Below are 22087 nucleotides of genomic sequence, written 5' to 3'. Positions count from 1 at the left end.
TAGCAGACATCAATCAATAGTCATTCCCTGTGATGGAGGCAGCGGGATCAGGAAAAAGAGAGGTGTCAGAAATAGTCTAAGTGAATTTGAGGGCAGGGTGGAAGTTAGTGGTAAAGTTAAAACCAATGAGTTCTGCACAGGTGCAGGAGGCAGCCCCAATGCAGTCGTCGATGTAATAGAGAAAGAGTTGGGGGATGGTGCCAATATATATTTGGAACAAGGACCGTTTGATGTAACTTATAAAAAAGCAGGCACTGCTGGGGTCTATGAGTGCCCATGGCTGCGGCTTTTATTTGGAGAAAGTGAGAGGAGTCAAAATAGAGGCTTTGAGTGTGAGAACAATATGCACCCGGTGGAGGGAAATTGACTGGGTCTCTGTTCAAGGAAGAACCGGAGGGCATTGAGACGTTTGTGGGGAATGGAGGTGTAAAGGCACTGGACTTCTATGTCAAAGATGAGGCAATGGGGGCTTAGAAATTTAAAGCTATTGAAGAGTTGCTCTCAGGTAGGAGGTGTCTGAGAGTTTAAAAGGGTGTGAGGTGTCTTGGATGTAGGTCGGAAGGGGCTGGGCAAGGGCGGATGGGATGTGATCAAGGTATTTGAGATGAGTTCTGAAAAAGACTGGAGCAGACAAAAACAATGGGTCTGTTTGTGGATTTTGAGAAGGAGATAAAAGTGGATTATGCGGGGCTGAGAAATGATACGGTTGTAGATTCTGGAAATGGAGATGACCAGAGGTGATGAGGTGGGTAATGGTCTGGGAGATGACAGCCTAGTTGTCTGTGAGGTCATGGTCAAGGGGTAGGAGGTGTCTGAGAGCTGGTGCCTGGCCTCAGCACAGTAGGGGTCAGCCTGCCAGACTACAACAGCACCTCCCTGTTGGCGGGTTGAAAAAGGGCCTCGACCCAAAATGTCACTCATTCCTTCTCTCCAGGGATGCAGCCTGGCCCGCTGAGTTACTCCAGTATTTTGTGTCTATCTTTAAGAACAATGTTGGGATTGTTGCTGAGTGAGCAGAGGGCAGTGTGTTCAGAGGGTGGTGAGAATGGAGTGGTGGGGGGTTAGTGGAGAAGTCAAGAAGGTGCAGTTATTAAGAATAAGATCCCAAGAAGGTGTAGAGGCCGGCAGAGGGAGTCCATAAGGAGGAGGAATGTTGGAGATGGGAGAAAGGGGCTGTCACTGGGCAGCGAAGACTCCTTGCCAGAGGAAGGTTTCTTAAGTCTGGATAACGGTCTGGACCCATCCCTTCTCTGCAGAGATGCTGCCTGTCCCGCTGAGTTACTCCAGCACTTTGTGTCTATCTCCGGTGTGACCCAGCATCTGCAGTTGCTCGCTGCAAGTTTCTTAAAGCTGTCAGGCATTGGACTGCACATGATTGACAGCCCAGCCACCGGGCCCGACCCTCGCCTCCTCGTCGGCCAATTACAGCTCCCGTCGTCGCCCCGCCCCTGGCCGTGACGGACAGCTGGCTCCGCGATGCGGACCGAGTAGAGAGAGGGGAGGTGGGGAGCGGCCGGCGCCGGCGGTTGGCGATGCGGACCGAGTAGAGAGAGGGGAGGTGGGCAGACCGAGGGATGGCGGCCGCCGCCTGACACGGCCACGGGGGATGACAGCAACACCTGTGGAGTCAACGTAGTCTTCATCCATGGCGAATGTGAAAGTGGCCGTGAGGGTCCGTCCGCTGAGCAAGAGGTGAGAGGGAGGGGACCGAGGGAGGGAGGGAGGAGGAGAAGTCATGGAGGGGACTGAGGTTGGGAAGGGGAGGGAAAGGAGAAGGGGGGGATGTGAGGGAGGGAGGGAGATGTCAGGGGGAGGTTGGGGGGGAGGGGGAGTAGTAGATAGTTTGGGGGGAAAGGAAGTATAGAGAGGAGGGTGATGGAGGGGAGGAGAGGAGACATGAGGGAGAGGGGGATGGATGAGGGAGAGGGGCATGGGAGTGGGGTGGCAGTGAAGAGTGGAGTGGTGAGGGAAGGGAGCAGTAAGGTATGGGGAGGGTGAGGAGGGAGGCAATGGGTTTAGGAGGAGAGGAGTGTGAGGGGTGGAAAGAGCAGAGGGGTGGGAAGGTGGTGAAAGGAATGGATGGCTGAGGGAGGCATATTGGGGAGAGGAAAATGGGAGGAATGAGGGGGGGGATAGGAGGTTGGGAGAGTAAGCAGTGATAGGGGAGAGGTGTTGGAAGGGGGAGGAATGAGATGGGTGGTAAGGGGGGGGGGGAGTTGGGAGGGAGGGGATGAGGAGGAGGGTGTGTAGGGGTGAGGGTAGAGTGGGGTGAAGTGAGGTGGAGGGGGTAGGTGAGAGAATGATGTTTCGTGCAGGAGCGAAGGGAAGAGGGTTCAAGTAGGGTGCATAAGGAACAGAATAAAGGACTTTTGGGAGGCGAGATGATGGATTGGAAAAGAAGGCTAGAGGAGAGAAGTGAAGGGGGATAGAGAGTGGGGTCGGTGCAGGGTGGGATGGGAGGGTCAGGAATGGGGAAGGGTTGAAGGGATTTGGTGTGGGAGAGAGGGAGTCGGTGGGAGGGGAGGCAGGATTCAGATGGATGGGGGGGGGGGGGCCAGAGGAGAGTGGGGGAATGGGGGGGGCGGTCGGAGGGATGTGAGGGGTGACGTTCGGAGGGTTGGGGGAAGGGGTATGGCGGGCGGGGAGAGGAGGGTGTCCAATGGAGGGGAGGGTGGGGCAGGAAGGGGGTAGGGGATTGGAGGCACATGATGAGTGGGGATGGGAAGGGGGGGTTAAGGAGACAGGATGTGAGAGGGGGCTACGACGGGATGGTATGGGGAGGGGAAGTGGCGGGGTGGTGAGGGAGTGGTTGGCAATTGTGGGGGAGGTAGGTTGGGAGGGAGTGTGAGAATATGTGGTGGGACAGGAGAATGCGGAAGGGTCCTTAACGGTAGACGGAATGAGGGCAGTAGGGTGAAAAGGATGTGTTATTGATAATGATATGTGGCTGGTGGTGAGTTTGTGATGCAGTTAACAACCATCAGAATGAAATGAGACCATAAGTGTGGTTTGCTGATGGGGAATGAGCAGTATCTGTGATAGTGCTACACGGGTAACAACTGTAGGAGTATGACCTTGGTCTTGGAAATGTTCCGATAGGCTGCACATGGTGAATGGTGGTGACTGATTGCAGCAATTGACATGTCTTCTTTTCTGACTGGTGCAGAATTCACCCCATGACTTGCTTGTAATCCGCCTTGTCTCTCTGCATATGTTATTAATTTAATCATTTTGTTTTATCTGCTAGACATCAGATAAAACAAAACATCTTGGGACATTAGTAATGCCCGGATTTGTTCAGGTTCATCTTAGAAGCTGCCCCTTCAGTGTGTAGCTCTGTTGCATGGTAATGCAATGGAGCTCAGGATATTAGAAATAGTTTGCAAAAGTGATTTTTTTCTGAAAGTGTATATGCAAAGTTCTTAATATCCGCTCTGTATTATTGCAGCAGTTAGCTCATGGGAGTTGGCCGCTGTTATAATGGAGTGCATAAAACATAATTCCAAGTGTACGTAATTGGAGACAGCCATTTCATGTTAACTGCAGCATTGTTGCTTTTCCAATGCTCGTTTATTACGCATAAACAAATTATATCGATGTTGTGCTTTTAAATCAATCTACATCTGCACTGGTTATTATCTTGTGATGTGTTTAATAGAGCAGATATGTAATTAAACAGTTTCTCATGTGTTTAAAAAATAAGCAGGCAATGTTTAGGGCTGATTTGAATCTTAAAACTATCTGTCCAATCCACAGAGAGAAAATGGATTTCTTCAGGGGCTGATTTAAACCATAACTTGTCTGTTGGCTAAACATTGGCCAGTTTTTCACATTGCATCGCAAAGAATATCCCTGGAGGAAATATTTCTGATGTCAGCAAGCATTTTACACACTTATCCTCAGGCTTTGGTCAGTCTCAGACAAAGAAATGATTGTTAAGATATTTATAATTATGGTTTAAATTTGCCTAAATGAAAACTTTGTTAAATGATGTCCCATTGTTGATAATATGGTATTGTTTCAATAATGTGAGTTCTGTTAAGATATGTTTCAGCTGCATTCTGTAGTATTTAAGATTTGTGTTCTGATTTCTATGGTGTAAAATTCTAGTCTGTCACTATTCAGTTCAGGGATTAAACAGTAGGTCTGTGGATATTACAGTTGAGATTCACTGCAGATAGGTGACTATTTATTATTACTGAAAATCTGTATTTTAAAGGTGATATTTTAAATGCGCTAATTGTGAAGAGTGCAGGATTCACATTTTTTTAATTTAAACTGAATGCACAAATTATTCTACATCTTTGGTGTTCTAGAGTCAGTGTTATTCATCATGGGAGAAAATCCATCAGCCAAACGTGTCCATACTGTGTGTACACAAAAAAGCTGGAGAAACTCAGCGGGTGCAGTGTCCATACTGTGTCCCTCCATCCTTCCATTCCAGGATGCTTTTTATAGCTGAGTGGTGATAATGCCTCCTTCATTATACAGTGAATAGTGAGCATCATGAGAACCACTTTGTGCTGTTCTATGATATTGGTGCTATATGAATGCTGTATAATGGAGCATGATAAATATAGAATGAGAAATGCAAGTTGTGTTAACATTTCTGCTTTCATCCAATTTCTTGAAAACAGCTTGCCCACCACAATGTCCCCCTGCGCCGCCAACAACCTACTCCCAACCTCCCACCTTTGTCTCAGTTTAGTTTTTATAGGTTTTTATTTTAGTTTAGAGATACAGCGCAGAAACAGGCACTTTGGGCCACCAGGTCCGTGCCGGCCAGTGATCCCGCACATTAACACTACCCTACACCCACGAGGGATAATCTTTACATTTACCAAGCCAATAAACCTACAAACCTGTACGTCTTTGGTGTGGGAGGAAATTGAAGGTCTTGAAGAAAACCCAGGCAGGTCACGGGGAGAACGTACAAACTCCGTACAGACAGCGCCCGTAGTCGGGATCGAACCCGGGTTTCCAGCGCTGCATTTGCTGTAAGGCAGCAAGTCTACTGCTGCGCCACCGTGCCCGCTTTTGTAATGTTGTGTTTATGAGTGTGATTCTTGCCTAGGTACTGTTTAAGAATACATTAAATCCCTCATTATATTGCCGAGTAGGTGCGACTAAACATGAATGATCACTTCACCTTTCACTGTGCTTTAAGTGATTAATTTCTTGTTGTACTCGTGTTTGTTCTCTGTAATGTACATCTGTTGGAGAATTACTGAAATCTAGTTGAGAATTTATGCGTGTGGATACGCAAGGAAATAAACTCATCAGCCACCCATTTACACTAACCCGACCCTACATCCCATCAACTCGCCCTGGATTCTACCACTTTCCATGAGGGGAAATTTACAGCAATTAATTAGCATACTGACGCATGCATATTTGGGACCGGGAGAAATGGGAGCACCTGGGGGAAACCCACGAGATCAAGAAAAACATGTCACCCATAAAAAGAAGCCCCCGAGATCAAATTGAACCTGGGTCTCTGACGCTGTGAGGCAGCAACCCTACTACCAGTGTCATTGCAAATTCAAGGGGACGATAATTTTCTGAAGTGATTAAATGTATATGTTAATTAAAATGAGATTCACCTCACACACTAATCTTCTGCAACTCTGAACTCTCAGATAGTTGTAGAAAACAGAGTCCTTGCTCTCATCGGCTTTGGACATTAATGTTTGAAAACCCTCCTTGTCAGCTTGGATCTCGAGTGAATACAAAGCTTGTGCAGTCCATTTGCAGATCACCCCTGTGCTCAGTAACAGCACTTGGCTCCTGGCCCTCCAGTATCTTCGTTTCAAATGTGTTGTTTCCAAATAGCTCTTCTACTCCAGTCCCATAAACGTTTGAAAAATCAGTGTTCCTCGTATATATTCTCTTCTGTTTGGCCACCCTTGACAGCTGTGCCTTCAGCTGTCCTGGGTTAAGTTCAGTAATGTTCCATAAACCTCTCTGCTTCCCTAATCTCCCCCGATAGGATTTATGCAGTTTTTAGTCACCTGTCCAACAAGCTTTTCCTTTTGGCTTGATATCAATATTTCTAAAGTCCCTTGGGCATTTTACTATGTTAAATGTATGATTAGAGTTCACAGTTGTGAATGTGATAACATTAAAGGAGTGTCATTATTGCCTTGGTTGACGCTTTGTATTGACTTCTGTGTGTGCCACAGGGAACTCCTTTGTCCTCTTGGCAATCTAACCAAAATTAGGTTTGCAGTGAGTCTTCTGTCTTTTAGCAAGTGGTCGTTTTTGGCTTGTTTCTCAGGTCACGCCTTGGGCAGATGCAAGATGATTGTAAATGCAAAGCTGTATCAAGGATGCTTGGTGTGCTGTGGATCCTGCACTGTGTATAAACAAGCTGGTTTCCACAGCACCCAGGATCTAGAGCTGTATTGGTATTGTTACAATTCTTCTGTAATGTCTGGAGTGTTTACCTTTAGTATGAGTCATAAAAAACAAATGATAAACTTTGATCTGTATAACTCAGTATGAATGCCTGCCAATGTTTCTCTTCACTGACATAGGATGTGGTTGGAGGTGCGTGGTGCCTAAGGAAGATTCATTGAATGTCTCTTACTGCCTTCCCACCTACCATTCCTTGAAGCAAAAATAAGGATCTGCTGGGTGTGAAAGTTAATACTGTTCATTATTGTCTCTGGTAGAATACTGATTTCTAAGACAGAAGATGATGGATGGGTTTCCATTCTGTGGGAGGACACTTGTGCGTGTTTGACCGTGTATCTGTTGTAAATTTGCATGGTAGATCCTGGTCTGTAATTGTCTTAGATCTCCTTGCCTTTGACCATAGCCTTGCTCTGTTAAGACAGTGTGGTAGTGGGTGTGTGATGGTACCACATATTAAAGGAAATTACATGGCAACATTACAATGAACTGAGGAACATGGAACATTGGGACCCTCGTGGGCAGCCTCAACTGCAACAGACCTAAACATTGCTTTTGAATCCTGGGATCCTGGATGGTTTAGCCTGCCACATGATGGATAGGAGATGGCCAACTCCAGGAGCAAGCATTGCAGGGTGAATGGAGACCATTTTGCGAAGCAGATGGGAAGTGGAATGCATGGGAGGGTCGGCTTTATGAGCGAGCTGGTTTTGAGGGGGTCTGCTGCTTTCCTGTCAATATCAACCCCTCACTCCTGCTTACCACCTGGAATTTGTGATTGCATCTGAACCCTTGGGTCCCACTCTCGAGTGCAACAAATATTTTGTAGTCATCAGGCCAAACACTCCCTGGAGTTAAGGGATGAAGTTGGAGAGGAATTCTTCTCTGATCTCAAACATTCTCAGCAGGAAGCTAAAAAGTCTCTTCGGTCAATTTAGTGCCATAGTTGGAAAAGATACAACCCTCCTGGAGAGGTATGAGGTAAAGCAGTTGGTAAAGTAAACTCCAGTGGACTTATTTTGGAACATGGCATTGTGGCGCGACTCACCTCGCAGCGGCCTCTGCAGTCCGTCTGCCTTTTTAAAAATTTTCTTGTCTCGTTTGAGTGTAGTTATAGTGGGTTTTTTTTTTTAACTGGGTATGTGTGGGGGGGGGGGGGGGAAAACTTTTAAAATCTCTTCCCTATACGGAGGACCCAACCTTTTCTCTGTCGGGTCTCTGTTGTCATTGGGGCCTAGCACCAGGGAGCGGCCTCCAACCGGAACGACCTGGGGGCTCCAGTCGCGGAGCCTGCGGACTACTTACCTTCGCATAGCCGGCCGAGTTCGGAACGGGAGGAGCTGTGGTGGCGCGCTGCTGCGGCCCGACCCCGGAGATTCGGAGGCTCCAGCCACACGTCTGGTGGACGGTAACACCGGGTGCTTGCGGGTCCCTGGTCAGAGACCGCTTTTCGGGGCTTCCGCAACGGCGACGTCTCCCGCCCGAGTTGCGGGGATGAGGATGACCTGGAGGGGGGCCTTACATCGCCCGGCGCGGCTTTAACGGCCGCGGGACTTGTCATCGCCCGTCGGGGCCTCCAACATCAAGACCCGGAGCGTGGCCTTGCATCGCTCGGCGCAGCTTTAATGGCCGCGGGACTGATTCCCCATCGCCCGCTGGGGGCTTTGACTTTGACATCGGGAGGACAATGGGGAGTGCAGGGGAGAGATAAGACTGCCTTCCATCACAGTGAGGAGGAGATTCACTGTGATGGATGTTTGTGTAAATTGTGTCTTGGTTCTTCTACTTGTTTGTATGACTGCAGAAACCAAATTTCGTTTGAACCTCAATGAGGTTCAAATGACAACAAATAAATAGTATTGCATTGTATTATAAGCAGCACCCAGTTTCATCAGAAAAATAAATATAAATCCTCAATCTGAACACCTGCTAGTGGACATCATTGTCCAAATGAGGGGCTGGAGGGATGTCATGATCGCCATGTACTGGCCACCCAATCCACTCTCATCTCCAGTGAGAGACGCATGGAACTGCAGACATCCGAAGAAGGCTCCTGACCCGAAACATCACCTATCAATGTTCTTCAGAGATGCTGCCTGACCCACTGAGTTACTCTAGCACATTACGTCTCATCTCCATTGACCTTGTTCCAAACAATTTTGGCAACAGGGATGAAGCTGCAGGAGAATTGAAGACCCCACAAAGAAGTTAGTGCCCCCATGGACAACTCTATATTGGGTGCTCACCGGAACTGCACAGTATTCACAATATTCCAACTGCCCTGAGGCCCTCTATCATTCAAAGTGAGGAGTTTGGGTTCTCTGCCACCAGTGGATATTTTTAAGGCAGTGATAGACAAATTCTTGATTAGAACAGGTGCTAAGGGTTATGGAGCGAAGGCAGGAAAATGATTGGGGGGGGGGGGAGCATTGAGCCACATTGGAATCCGATTCACAAACATCTGAACGAGATGTACATCAAAATGCTCATCTTGAGGATAAATGTTGGGTGAAAAGATCTCAAGCAACCCTGCAATAAGCAGGTTTGTGAATCTCAAAGGCCATCCCTGGCCTAAATACCTCTGGGTTTGCTCCACAGAGACAGTCGCAGTGATAGAAATAGGCCCCACAGCTCACTCAATTCAGGCGGACTATTAAGTACCCATTTACACAAACCCGATTTTTATTCTCTCCAAATTTCCAATCCACTATTTCCAGATTCTATTACTTTGCGACTCCCACACAGCAGCAAATTAACCTACCAACTTGCTGTCTTTGGGGTTTGGGAGGAACGGAGCACCCAGAGAAAAACAAAGGAGGGAGAATGTGCAAACTGTATGGACTGTACCAAAGGTCGGTATTGAATCTAGGTCACTGGGGCTGTGAGATAGTGACACCACTACCTGTGCCATCATGCTGCCAGAAAGTTAAGAAAGGAGGCGAGTTTATCAAAGCCAGAGGCTGTCAGAGTCTGGTGGATGAGGCACGAGTATTGGTTGAGACTGTTCTTGACTCCATCCAATAACAATGTGCCTCTATTCTACATTTTCCTTGAACTTCCTCTCCTTTGATGTCTCGTTTTCACACCTTACCCTTCCATATCTCTATGTTCCCTCTCCCCTGACCGTTTAAAGGAGCATCTCGACCCAAAATGTCACCCATTCCTTCTATCCAGAGATGCTGTCTGTCCTGCTGAGTTACTCCAACATTTTGTGCCTATCTTCAGTGTAAACCAGCATCTGCAGTTCTTTCAATGTGCAACGATCTTGGTGTTATCCCAACCTGGCAAAATGTTGAAAAGGCCATCCAGCAATGACAAACACCAAAGCTCCTTTGGCAAGTGGAATCCTTACCAAAGTTATAAAACATTATTAAGGATTACTTCATGACAGAGGACTGTCGCCAACAATTGTTATGTACATGTAGAGTGAGGTACAAGTACAATGAAAGTTCTGCTTGCAGCAGCATCACAGGCACATAGACTCTAACAACACATTAACATTAAACATTGTGCTTGCATTGTGCACAAGTTCTACAAGACCAACTAATGCAAGCATGGTGGGGTGCATGCCCAAATCAGCATTAATGATGCCAAAGTGAAAATGGTTCAAGTTCCTTGGTGTAATATTACGAATGAACTATCGTGGGCAGATCTGTAGGATACTGTCTGATTCACCTCTACTCCATTCTGGACATTAGATATTGGCTATGGAACTGATGCACTACAATGCTGCGAACTATATTCTGCATTCTATAGCTCCACCTTTGTTTTATCTATTGTACTTGTACATTTATTTATGTATAGTATTAGTTCTGTTTGGATAGCATGCAAAAGAAAGTCTCACGGTGTACACGTGACAATCGTAAACCTAACTTAGACATAAGTGCAAAATACAAGGCATTAGTACAAAACACAATTAGAAAAAAAGTCCATGGTAATGCAAGAGATAGTCTACAGTGTTCCATTGCCAAGGTAGGATTAGGATTTTGTTGGTCAGTTCAAGAACCTGATGGTTGTAGGAAAGTAGCTGTTCTTTAACCTGGCAGCAGGAGACTTCAAGCTTCTAAGCCTCTTGCCCGATGATGGTAACAAGATTGAACTGTCGTGGGCTGATCTGTATTGTCTGGATGGCAGGGATCCTTTATAATGGGGTGCTGTCATCCTAAGGCAATGCCTCGTAGATACTTTCATTGCTGGTTTGGGCTGTGACCATGATGGACTGGGCTGAGTCTAATACTCTTTGTATTATATCTCCCTTATATTTCTGTGCCTTCGAATTGCCGTGGCAGACCATGGTGCAACTAGTCGGGATACTTTCTACAGTGCATCTGGAGGAGTTTGTTGGAGTATCCGGTGATATGCTGAACCTATTCCCTGGATAGTTGAAGGCTTTGCTAGGTGCTGTGAAAGTGTTGAATTTCATCACTGATGTCTACCTTCACTGAGAGGTGGTTGTTGCAGTAGAGAAAGTAGTCTGCATCCTCCACAGTATAGTCATGGGGGTTGGCGATCTACAGTAAGGGCAGATTAGCATGGATCTTTGTTTTTTGGCTATCAAATGTAAGCTTATATACTTAAGTGAATGAGTTGACTGTAATTTGAGCTGGGCCTATATTTATGTGAATTTACAAGTGTCGTCTGAGTATAGCTGCTCGATGACTGGATTTGGGGTGACTGATTAGCTGATATGAGTAGCATTGTTGGAAAGACTGAGTAACGTGTAGTGGTGATATTGCAGCCTTGCTTGACACTGGGCTTCATTGACATTTGGCCAAGGGCATGATTCCCATGCTGCCATGTCGCTGGCAACAGATGCAAACACATTTTTTGACAGCAAGTGAATTTGAGAAGGATTTTCCACCGTTCCTTTCAAGTAATGGAGATGAATATGAAGTCACAATATTGCCGCTGCTGTATTGATCGACTGGGGTTGATGCACAGTGTCCATTGTATCTCACGATGGACATAACCCACATTGAGGTTCTGGGGCAGCTCTTCAGCATTGGGACCATGTAGTTGAGGAGGGCCTCTGGGCTGACATTCCTTGTGAAGCCAGCCGGGAATCCCCCTTTTTTAGGTACCAGACCTACTCTGAACACATTCCAACCTAAATGTACAGCCCTTCAAGAACCAAGTTTTGGACTTTGCAATTTTATTTAGCCATGGATGAATTTACAGCTATTACTTTGATTTTGTCAATATTTATTTGGAAAGAAAGTTCCTCTCTAGTGAGTCCATCCCATGTTGTAGATTTTCTTCAAAGCATCTGATCCAGTGAAATGTATCGGATAGTTTTTGATTGATTTGAAGGCACTTCATATTCCCACATCCCAAATTATTGTGTATCTTCCTTCAACTCTGTGTGGATCAAAGTTGGAATAAGTATATTTAAAATCTTTATTTCCTCTCTTTTTCAGTCTCTCTTTGTCCTTAAAATCTTGCTCTATGTAACTTTTCTCTAAACTTGCTCTCAGCAGGGTTGTTCTATTTTAGTTTATTTGTCTCTAGAGGCGCCTTTTTTTCCCTCCTCCAAACCATAGAAAAGCTCAGAAGGGGCCGCACTGTGCCTGAACCAATTGTTTGAAAGAGCTACTTCTCTCATTCCACTCCCATTGCCCAACAATTTATTTGTTTCCATATGAATCAGATGTTCTGTTTTCCTCCCGAGTTGCCATATTGATAGACAAGTTTGGTATTCCGAAAAACGCAAGGAATCACGGTCACAAGCGACATAAAAACTCGGCAGCCGTGTCACGGACACAGACCTGTGCCTCATCTGCAGCCAGGATCAAACCCGAGTCGCTGCGGAATCGCCACTGGACCATCCCCGTCCCCTCCCGAGTACCCCCTGTGCCCCGGGGCGGCCAGAGACGTCGGGGGTCAGAAGGGAGCGGCGCCCCCAGGCCCACAGCCAGCGCGGATAAACAGAGCTAAATCTAGCTCAACTCTGCCCGTCTCATCCGGTCAACTGACAGCCCTGCCTGGACTGACGAGAACGACAGCACAGGCCCACAGCCAGGGCGGAGAAGCAGTGCTAAATTCAGCTCAACTCTGTCTCTCGCTGGGTTAACCTACGGCCCTGCCAGGAATGACGAGACACCAGCCCGGAGCGTGGAGTTAGCGCTGCTTCTCCGCGCTGGCTGTTAGCTTGGGTGGTCGTTCCCGTAAGTCCAGGCAGGGCTATCTGTTGACCCAGCAAAACAGGCAGAGATGAGCTGGATTCAGCGCTGCTTCTCTGCGCTGGCCGTGGGATGGGGGCACCGCTCCCGTCTGACTCCCGACGCCTCTGGCCGCCCGGACTGTGGGGGGGGGGGGGGGGGGGGGGGGGGGGGGGGGGGGAGGCACTCGGGAGGGAACGGGGATGGTCCAGTGGTGGTTTGGCAGCGATTGCGGCTCGAGAGACCAGGGATTGATCCTGGCTGCAGATGAGGCGCAGGTCTATGTCCATGGGCACAGCTGCCGAGGGTGTTTTTCGCTGGTGACCTTTGACCTGGCCATGTGCTGTCGGAATACCGAACTCGCTTATTGGACACTTGCACACATGCCTTCATCGGTCAGTACAACGGTTACATCGTTGCCTTATAGCTGTGAAATACATCAGTAAGGGCCATTAGCCCTGCTATAGGAAGGATGTCGTTAAACTGGAAAAGATGTGTAAAAAGATTTATGAGAATGTTCCTAGATCTGGCGTGTTTGAATTTTAAGGATGGGTTGGATAGACTGGGTCTTTTTTCCCTGGAGCGAAGGAGTCTGAGGGAGACCTCTATGGAGATTTATTATAAAACCAAGATAAGATGAGTAGCTACAATCTTTTCCTTAGGAATGGGAGGTCAAAAACTAAAGGGCATTGTTTTAAGGTGAGGGGCAAAGATTTAAAAGGATCTAAGGGCCAACATTTTCCACACAGAATGGCACGTACAAGGAACGAGCTGTCAGACAAAATGGCAAAGGCCGGTACAATTATGTCACTTAAAAGACACTTGGACAGCTACACTAATAGGAAAGGTTTGGAGGGATAAAGGCCAGGCACAGGCAGGTAGGCCTCGCTCGGTTGTGCAACAGTGGCACAGTGATAGAGCTATTGCCTCAATGCTAGAAACCTAGGTTCAGTCCTGTCCTGTCTGTGTACAGCATGCACATTCTCCCTGTGACTTTATAGGTTTCTTCCAGATGTTCTGCTTTCCTCCCAATCCCAAAGACATGCAGGTTTGGAGGTTAATTGGCGTCTGTAAAATTGCCCCCAATTTGTAGAAAGTGGATAAGAAAGTAGGATAACCTAGAACTAGTGTGAACATGTGATCGATGGTCGGCATGGACTTGGTGGGCCGATGAGCCTATTTCCATCTTGTATTTGCATTCCATCTTGCAGCCTGAAGACTGCAACAACCAGGTTCAGGAATAGCTACTTCCCCACAGCCATCAGGCTATTAAACCTGGCTCGGACAAAACTCTATTATTAATAACCACTTTCTGCTATTTGCACTTTATCAGTTTATTTATTCATGTGTGTATATATTTATATCATGGTATATGGACACATTTATCTGTTTTGTAGTAAATGCCTACTATTTTCTGTGTGCTTAAGCAAAGCAAGAATTTCATTGTCCTATACAGGGACACATGACAATAAACTCACTTGAACTTGAACTATTTCTAAACTAAACTTGATTGGCATAGATGAGTTGGAGTTGAAGAGACTGTTTCCATGCTGTACAACTCTAAATCTATGATACAGTTAGGTGTGCAGGTGAGGGGCAGAATCAGGAGAGAATTGATCAGGGTATTGGGAGAATAAAACTGTATTTGTGCAAGTCGTGCTAGATGGTCAGTACGCCGAATGACTTGGTTCTGTGCTGTTCATGTATGACTCCAAAATTTTCTTCCAGTTACTGTCAGATGTACTTGTGTCACTATAATTTTTTTGCATATTATGCTATACCTGTGTCCTCTGCTGTCTCACCTGCCAGCCCAAACTGTTTCTCCCTATTTATTCTAATTTTCTGCCCTATCCAAAGACATGCATATGTAGGTTTTAGGTTTGGGTCTTTTTATTGTAATGGATTTCTATTCTCTTTGACTTAACATTTTTTCCACTTGGTTACTAATCGGCCTGTCCCACTTACGCGATTTTTATGCGACTGCCAGTGACTGTCATAGTCGTAGCAGGTCGCCGAAGAACTGGCAACTGGACTAATGGACCTGATCCACTTAGGCGAATTTTTAGGCGACTGGCGGCGAATACGACACTGGAATTCACAGAAGTTAGCACCGTCGACAACCTACGTCACCTGGTGACAACCTACGACATCTTGGCGACAACCTACGTTAACCTGGCAACAACCTACGACAGCACCTACGTCAAGCTACACTCATTGGTGTAAAACCCACGGTCGCCACTGTCGCCGAAACATTTTCAACATGTTGAAAATCTAGCGGCGACCAGAAAGACGCTGCGACTATTTGGGCGACTGAGGAGACTACTCACGACCATAAAGGCGACATACCGACGACCACTGGCGACCATGTGGCGACTGCCTAATCGCCTGTAGTCGCCTAAAAAATTGACTAGGTGGGACAGGCCCATAAGAATGTGCCATTTCAGAGGACTTGCTTTGCTCTTTAATCTAGATTACACAAGTCAAATTTTGGTTTCAATTTTTTTTCCTTTTTGCCTTTGCACTTGCTATCTGATGTAACAAAAGTCAGACAAAGATTAGCACTATCCCATTTTTTGAAGAGCTATGTCATTTTAATGACTGAATGTTCAGATTTTTTTTCATTTCAATTTTGTATATATCCTATTGAATATATTTTAAAAAGGCTGGAACGATAACTACTACTCTGAAGGAAATGGACACAGCCACGTCTGTTTAAAAGCACGGCATATGCACTTAAAATAGTGTTGTAACATGAAAATCGCTTTTGAGGTGCATCACTGAGGTGTAATCAGGCAGAAGTAGATGTTGGCCAATGCAATAGAGCTTGGGAGGGTGACCAAAATTGTGGCTTTAAGGAAGTCCGGGCAGGAACAGTTTTAGAGCACGGTTTCTATGACTTTGGCTAAGTTTGAAGGTTTTGCTGCCAATTCCATAGCTAAGGGAATAGTGAGGTAAGTGTGTTCGTGGTTTGCAGACCAGAATTACACAAAAGGAGAATTTTGGCCTCCCAATAGAGCTGGTGATTACATTTGGAGGAAAGAAGCCATGAAAATATTCAGACACAACCATGAGAACTTCAGATTGGAGGTCTCAGGAGGCCTGGAGCAAATGCAGGATTACATGGTCGAGGGCGCAATAGTTTAGTAGAAAGGTGTGCAAAGTCAGTTTTTGGCAGCAAACATTGTTAGTCTAATTTTTATTCTCCCCACGTGCTTACCTCAGTTTGTTTGCATCAGTTTTCACCACAGTGAACATTGCAATATCCCTGGTGGATTAATATTGGTACTGGTTTATATTTGTCACGTACTGAGATATAGTAAAAATAGTTGTTTGCGTACTATACAGAAGAATCATAATTGACAGTACAATAGGTAGAGCATAGGGAAAAATACCAGGATGCAAAAAATGACAAGGTGCTGGAGTATCTCAGAGGGTCAAGCAGCATTACTGGAGAACACGGATAGGTGATATTACAGTTGGGGCCCTTTTTCAGACTTCTTCAGTGGAGGGGGAGGGGGAGGATGCAATAAAGTCTGTTAAATAATAGGTTGATAGATGCAAAAAGCTGAAGTAACTCAGCGGGACAGGCAACATCTCTGGAGAGAAGGAATGGGTGACGTTTCAGGTCGAGACCCTTCTTCAGACTGGTTAGGCATAAGGGAAACAAGAGATATGGGAGGAGAGGGAATGCCGGGGCTACCTGAAGCGAGAAATCAATATTCACACTACTAGACTGTAAGCTACCCAAGTGAAATATGATATGCTGTTCCTCCAATTTGTGTTTAGCCTCACTCTGTTAATGCAGGAGACCTAGGACAGAAAGGTCTGTGTAGGAATGGGAAGGAGAATGGGAAGTGTCCAGCAACCGGGAGATCAGGTAGGATACAGATCAGGGTTTTTTATGATGGGCAGATGATCAGAAAAAGTTTAGAGAAGAAAAGACAAGGTGTGAGATAAAAGGATTGAAGAGATGCAAATTGTGAAGCTAGAGGAAGGAATGTGGATGGGAGGGGAGGAGAGAAATAGATCCGTCCAGGTGGGGCACAGGAGAGAGAGTGGGGAGGGGGGAGAAAAAGAAAGGGGAGGTGGGGATAAAGGAGGAGGAGAGGTATGTGGTAACATAACATTGGAGCATTCAATGTTCATACCATTGGGTGTAAGCTCCCCAAGCAGAATCTGAGGTGCTGTTCCACCAGTTTGTGTGTGGCTTCACTCTGGCAATGAACGAGGCCCAGGACGGAGAGGTCATTATGGGAATAGGAAGAGGAGTTAAAATGATTACCAACCAGGAGATCCGGTAGGCCTTGACTGACTGAGCTCTGTGTTCCGCGAAATGGCCACCAAATCTACGCTTTGTCTTGCCAATGTACAGGAAGCCACAACGGGAATACTGGATGCAGGAGTCGAGGTTAGAGAAGGTGCATGTGAACCTCGGTCTCACCTGGAAGGACTGCTGGGGTCCCTGGGTAGATGGGAGGGAGGACGTATCGGGACAAGTGTTGCATCTCCTGTGTTTACAAGGGAAAGTACCTGGGGAATTTGGGTGGGAAGGAATCTGTGACCCAAGAAGTTGTGGAGGGAACAGTCTGGAAGGCGGAAAGGGGCGGGGATGGGAATATGTGATTGGTAGTGGGATCAGGTGGGAGCTTCACAATTCACAACTTTTCAAAGCATTTGTCCAACACCTGTCTTTTCATTTCCAGCCTTTGTCCAACCATCTGCCTAAAAGATTCCCTCACCAGAATCTACCTATTACAGCTTTCTCCCCCCCCCCCCCCCCACCCCCAACCACCACCAGTCTGAAGAAGGGTCCCGACCTGTAACGTCACCTATGCCCGTTCTCTAGAGATACTGCTTGACCCACTGAGTTACTCCAGCATTTTGTGTCTTTCTTGTTACCAGCATCTGCAGTTCCTTGTGTCTCCAGAATGCAGAAGATTGTGTTATGGCATAATGTTACAGTGCAGACTTGTAAAAAAGTGCATGGTCCACAATGAGGTAGATTAGGAAATAAAACGAGTCTCTAATACGATTGGAGCCAATACAATCATCAGACTAATACTTGGGATGAAAGGATTGATCTAACAAGAGTAGCTGGATTCTTTCAGTCTGTATTCCTTGAGGTTCAGAAGAATAAGGGATAACCTTATTCAAACATACAATATGTTAAGGGGGCTTGGCTGTTGATATTGGGATGTTTGCATTAATGAGGGGATTATAGCTACAAGATAAATGACTGGTCATTTAAAACTGAGGTGTGTAGAAACAACTTCTCAGAGGATAGTGATTCTCTGGATTTTTCTGCCCAGTGGTGGTAGAGGCTTGATCATTGGAAATAAATAAATTGGAGCGAGATAAATATGTGAAAGATTGAGGAATTGAGGGTTAATGGGAGTTGATTCAGAAGAGGAGTTGTGAGCACATGTCAACCATGACCATATGGAATGGTGGGACACGCTGAGGTCTTGACTGTCTATAATTTTATGTTTTTCACAGTTTTATTTGTCTGCTTTGCGATAATTGAATTGGCAAATGACAGATATATGGTTGACAGATTCAGCAGCAATCAGTTTTAGCTGAGGTGCAGCCAAGTGATATATGCAAGTTATTTGTTTTAGTTGAAGTATGGTGTTGAAAGATCTGCTTAATTGATAACACTATTTAACGGCCAAAAGTTGAAAATGTGAATGTGAATGTTCTCTGTTCCACAACGTTACTGTTATACTGTTTTTCTGTTCAGTATTTAATTCCGCACCAAGGCCGTTAAACCAAAGCCTCCTGTCCACATCAAGAAATGTGCCGTGCCGTTGTTTGAAAATGAGCATGGGAGTTCACCCCTGTGTCTTGACCAACTTATACTTCCCAGCAACAATAAAGCAGATAATATGATCAATGCTGTTCACATATCTTGCAGTGCAGAAACTGGCTGCCCAGAGACCTGTAGTGACTGCATTTCTAATGTAATTCAGGGTGATTTATTTTGGAAGTGGAGGGTGGGTGTTCAAGGCTGTCAAGGACATATATAAATATAGCATTGATTTTCTAACTTAGTTTTTAAATAATTGACAAATACTTCCCTCCCTTGTTTTAATTATAGCTTTTGTTGCATTCTATAAATGTGAATTTTATTCCCTGTCTCAAATATTTGGGTAGTGATTTGTGAATTCTGTAAGGACAAATTTATGTTACCCGAATGGTCATAATGCCTGTAGCAAAGCCAGAGTGTCCAGAGTGTTTCATTTGTCATATGTCCCAGGACTGACGCTTTATAGGCATGTAAGAATTTAATTGTTCTGATCCCAGTACATATGACAAGTAAACACTCTTGAGTCTCTCGCAACAACAGGCGTAGTGACCATTTGGGTAACACCCTAACAGAATTCACAAATCACAGCCCAAAAATTTGAGGTACAGAAAATTTGCTCTTATAAAATTTGTGAAACAAGCAATTTTTTTTTTCCTATTATTGTCTCTAGACACGAGACAGATGATGTGGTTTCATGTTAAGTATAAGTGCAATTATGGACCATGTTCCAGGAAAGCCACACCCCTGTAGGCTTATCTTCTAGAAACAAGATCTGCAGACGTTGGTTTCCCAAAGAAAGACATAGTGCTGGAGTAACTCAGCGCGCTAGAGATGCTGCCTAACCCTTGAATTACTTCAGCACTCTGTTGTCTGTCTCTTGTTTGGCAAAAGTTGAAATGGTTTTCCACACAGTCATTTTTATCCCTTTGTGATTAGTCAGTAGCACTATGCTGTTACTCATGTTCCTATGATTTTGCTTTACTGAATGTGATTCTGAATCGGTGCAGCCAAGCTAAGGCATTTCTCCAAAGTCGAATATTGCAATGATTTGAGCTGATTGAAGTCAGCGGGTGCAAATTGTGCATGTTAAGCTAAAAGATATTTTCATTTTTTCCAGTAAATTATGGATTGAAACCATGTGTACATGCATCTTTTGAAAATGATTTATTTTTGGAGATATCTATAGCTAAGTATTGATTATTTACAATGAAATGATATCCAAAATGTTTGATAATTATACCAGCTCTGTTTTTTACATGACTGGCATATGGAAAGAGTATATTTGTCTAACTATGCTATTTGCCTGTTGTGAACTTCGCAGTTTAGAATAATTTTTAATCATGTCCATGTCTCCTTCCAGAGAATGTGCAGAAGGCTCAAGTATAATTGTGAAGGTGGATGACAAAATTGCCAGCATCAGAAATGTCAGGGTAAGTGAGCTTATGTTACGTATGTTTCAATTCAGATAATATCTAACATTACATCTAAACAATATTGAAAACATAGAAAATGCTGGAAAACTCCAGCAGGTCAGTCAGCAGCTGTGGGAAGAGAAGCAGTGAATGCCTCGGGTTCCTGACCCTTTAACAAACCTACTAAGTCTTACCAGCATGTTCAACCTGATTTTTATTTTACAGCTGTTCAGTATTTATTTCAGAGTTCCAGCATTTGCAGTTTTTTGATTTGATATATTTTTGACATGGGTACCGTGATACAGAGAAAAACGTTGTTTCTTGTACTTTCCAGACAAATCATACCATATGTAGTAAACAGGTAGTGTAAAAGAGAAAATGAACAGATCGCAGAATATGGCGTTACAGCGACTGAGAAAGTAGAGTTTTGGAGTAGATTAGAATATTGCAAATTTATCTTTAGCATATGACGTCCGGTCATGAGTCTAACAGTGGGGAAGAAACTGTTTCTCAATCTGATGATACATGCTTTCAAGCTTTTGTATCTTCTGCCCAACAGAAGAGGGGAGAAAACAAAATGTGTGAGTGAGTGGTCTTTAATTTTGTCGGTTACTTTCCCGAGTCAGCAGGAAGTGCAGATGGAGTTAATTGGTGGGGGAGTAGTGGGAGAAGCAGTTGTATATGATGTATTGGGCTGCATTCACAACTCTCTGCAGTTTCTTTAGACCTTAGGCAGAGCAGTTTCCATACAAAGTTGTGATACATCCAGATAGGCTGCTTTCTATGGTGCATCTGTAGAAATTGGTAAGAATTGTTGGAGGCATGCCAAATTTCCTTAGCCTTCTGAGAAAGCAGAGGCTTTGGTGTGCTTCCTTGACTGTATCTTCAATGTGGTTGGATCAGAACAAATTGAAGGTGATATTTATGCCAAGGAACTTGATGCTCTTGACCATCTTCATGTGAACTCCATCCTGCTTCCTGAAATCGATGACCAGCTACTTTGTCTTGATGATATCGTGGGAGTGTCTGTTATCTTAACATTATGTTACTACTATCTCTATCTCCTTCCTGCATTCTATCTCATCATTGTTTGATCCACTAAGGTGGAGGCATCTGCAAATTTATAAATAGATTTGGAGCAGAATTTGACACAGTATATAATATAAAGTATATTAAAGGCTGAGAACACAGCCTTGCAGGACGTCGGTGTTGAGAATTATCTTGGAGGATGTTGTGTTGCATATCCTCACTGATTGTGGTCTATGGGTCAGGAAGTCAAGGATCCAATTGTCGAGGGGGATGTTGAGTCATAGGTCCAGGAGTTTGCAGATTAATTTGATTGACGTTGTGGTGTGGAAGGTGGAGCTGTAGTCAATCCATTGGAGTCTGATGCAGGTGTTCTTGCTATCCAGATATTTCAGGGATGAGTGTTAGCCTAGGGACATGGGACCTGCTTTAGAATACTTGTGGCGTTTGGTAAATTGCACTAGATCAAGATTACCTGGGAGGCTGGAGTTGTGTGCCATGTGCAGCCTTGAAGCAGGAAGTAGGGGTGGATGTCAGAGCCTATGCATGGTGGTCATTCAGGCATATTACCTTGGCTTTCTTTGGCAGTGACATGATAATGGTTTTAAAGCAGGTGGGAACCTTCGATTGGAGCATGGAGATGATAAAGATGGCCACAAATGCTCCTGCCATCTAGTCTACACAGGTGCTGAAGACATGGCCAGGGATCCATCTGGGCCTGTTGCTTTTTACTGGTTTATACATCTGGGCTGATGGTGTGGGTGCAGGTGACGTAATTTTAGTGACCTTCTGGATGAGCATGGAATCTATTGAGCTTGAGGTGGAGGGATGCATTGATGCCGGCAATTCTGCCCAACTTTGCTTTGTATTCTGTAAAAGCATGCCACTTTGTGAAGGACCCATTAAGATTTCAAGTACAGGTTGAGTTCACCCGACTTGAACAAATCAGACGTACTTGGCTAGGGTGTGGATCTTGCTGTATCTGATTGGGGAAACTTGTGTTATCTTAGGCATGCATTCCTTTGCACTCTCACTCTGACAGCAGTGGCATACTCACGTAGGTTGGCTGCTGAATCCTTGCATGTGGACTTGTCCACCATCTCAAAGCAGTCACAACGGATCTCGTGTCTTTCTTCAGACCAGCACTATATGACTTATTGTACCGGATCTTCCTCCTTCAGCTTCTGCTCATAGACAGGGAGTTGAAGCACAGTCTGAATTGACAAATTTACCAAAATAGGGCTGAGATGTGAAGGGGAAAACATCCTTAA

The 22087-nt window shown here is 45.1% G+C and overlaps 1 protein-coding gene across 2 annotated transcripts in view; it reads left to right on the top strand.

Moving 5' to 3' along the window:
* Window positions 1-1457: 1457 nt before the first annotated feature.
* The window catches only part of stard9 (StAR-related lipid transfer (START) domain containing 9), a 171875-nt gene continuing 151245 nt past the window's right edge, over window positions 1458-22087 (top strand). Inside the window, exons 1-2 of one of the 2 annotated variants that reach the window (XM_055640899.1) lie at window positions 1458-1692; window positions 19739-19808. In XM_055640899.1, coding sequence (XP_055496874.1) covers window positions 1646-1692; window positions 19739-19808 — 117 coding nt within the window. In that variant the 5' untranslated portion in view covers window positions 1458-1645. The remainder of the gene's footprint in view (window positions 1693-19738; window positions 19809-22087) is intronic. The other variant, XM_055640898.1, reaches the window with a different exon arrangement.

Source organism: Leucoraja erinacea, chromosome 9 (genome assembly GCF_028641065.1).
Source record: "Leucoraja erinacea ecotype New England chromosome 9, Leri_hhj_1, whole genome shotgun sequence".
NCBI lineage: Eukaryota > Metazoa > Chordata > Chondrichthyes > Rajiformes > Rajidae > Leucoraja > Leucoraja erinaceus.
The sequence above is the reverse complement of the archived record's forward strand: the minus strand, read 5'-3'. Positions and strand labels throughout refer to the sequence as shown.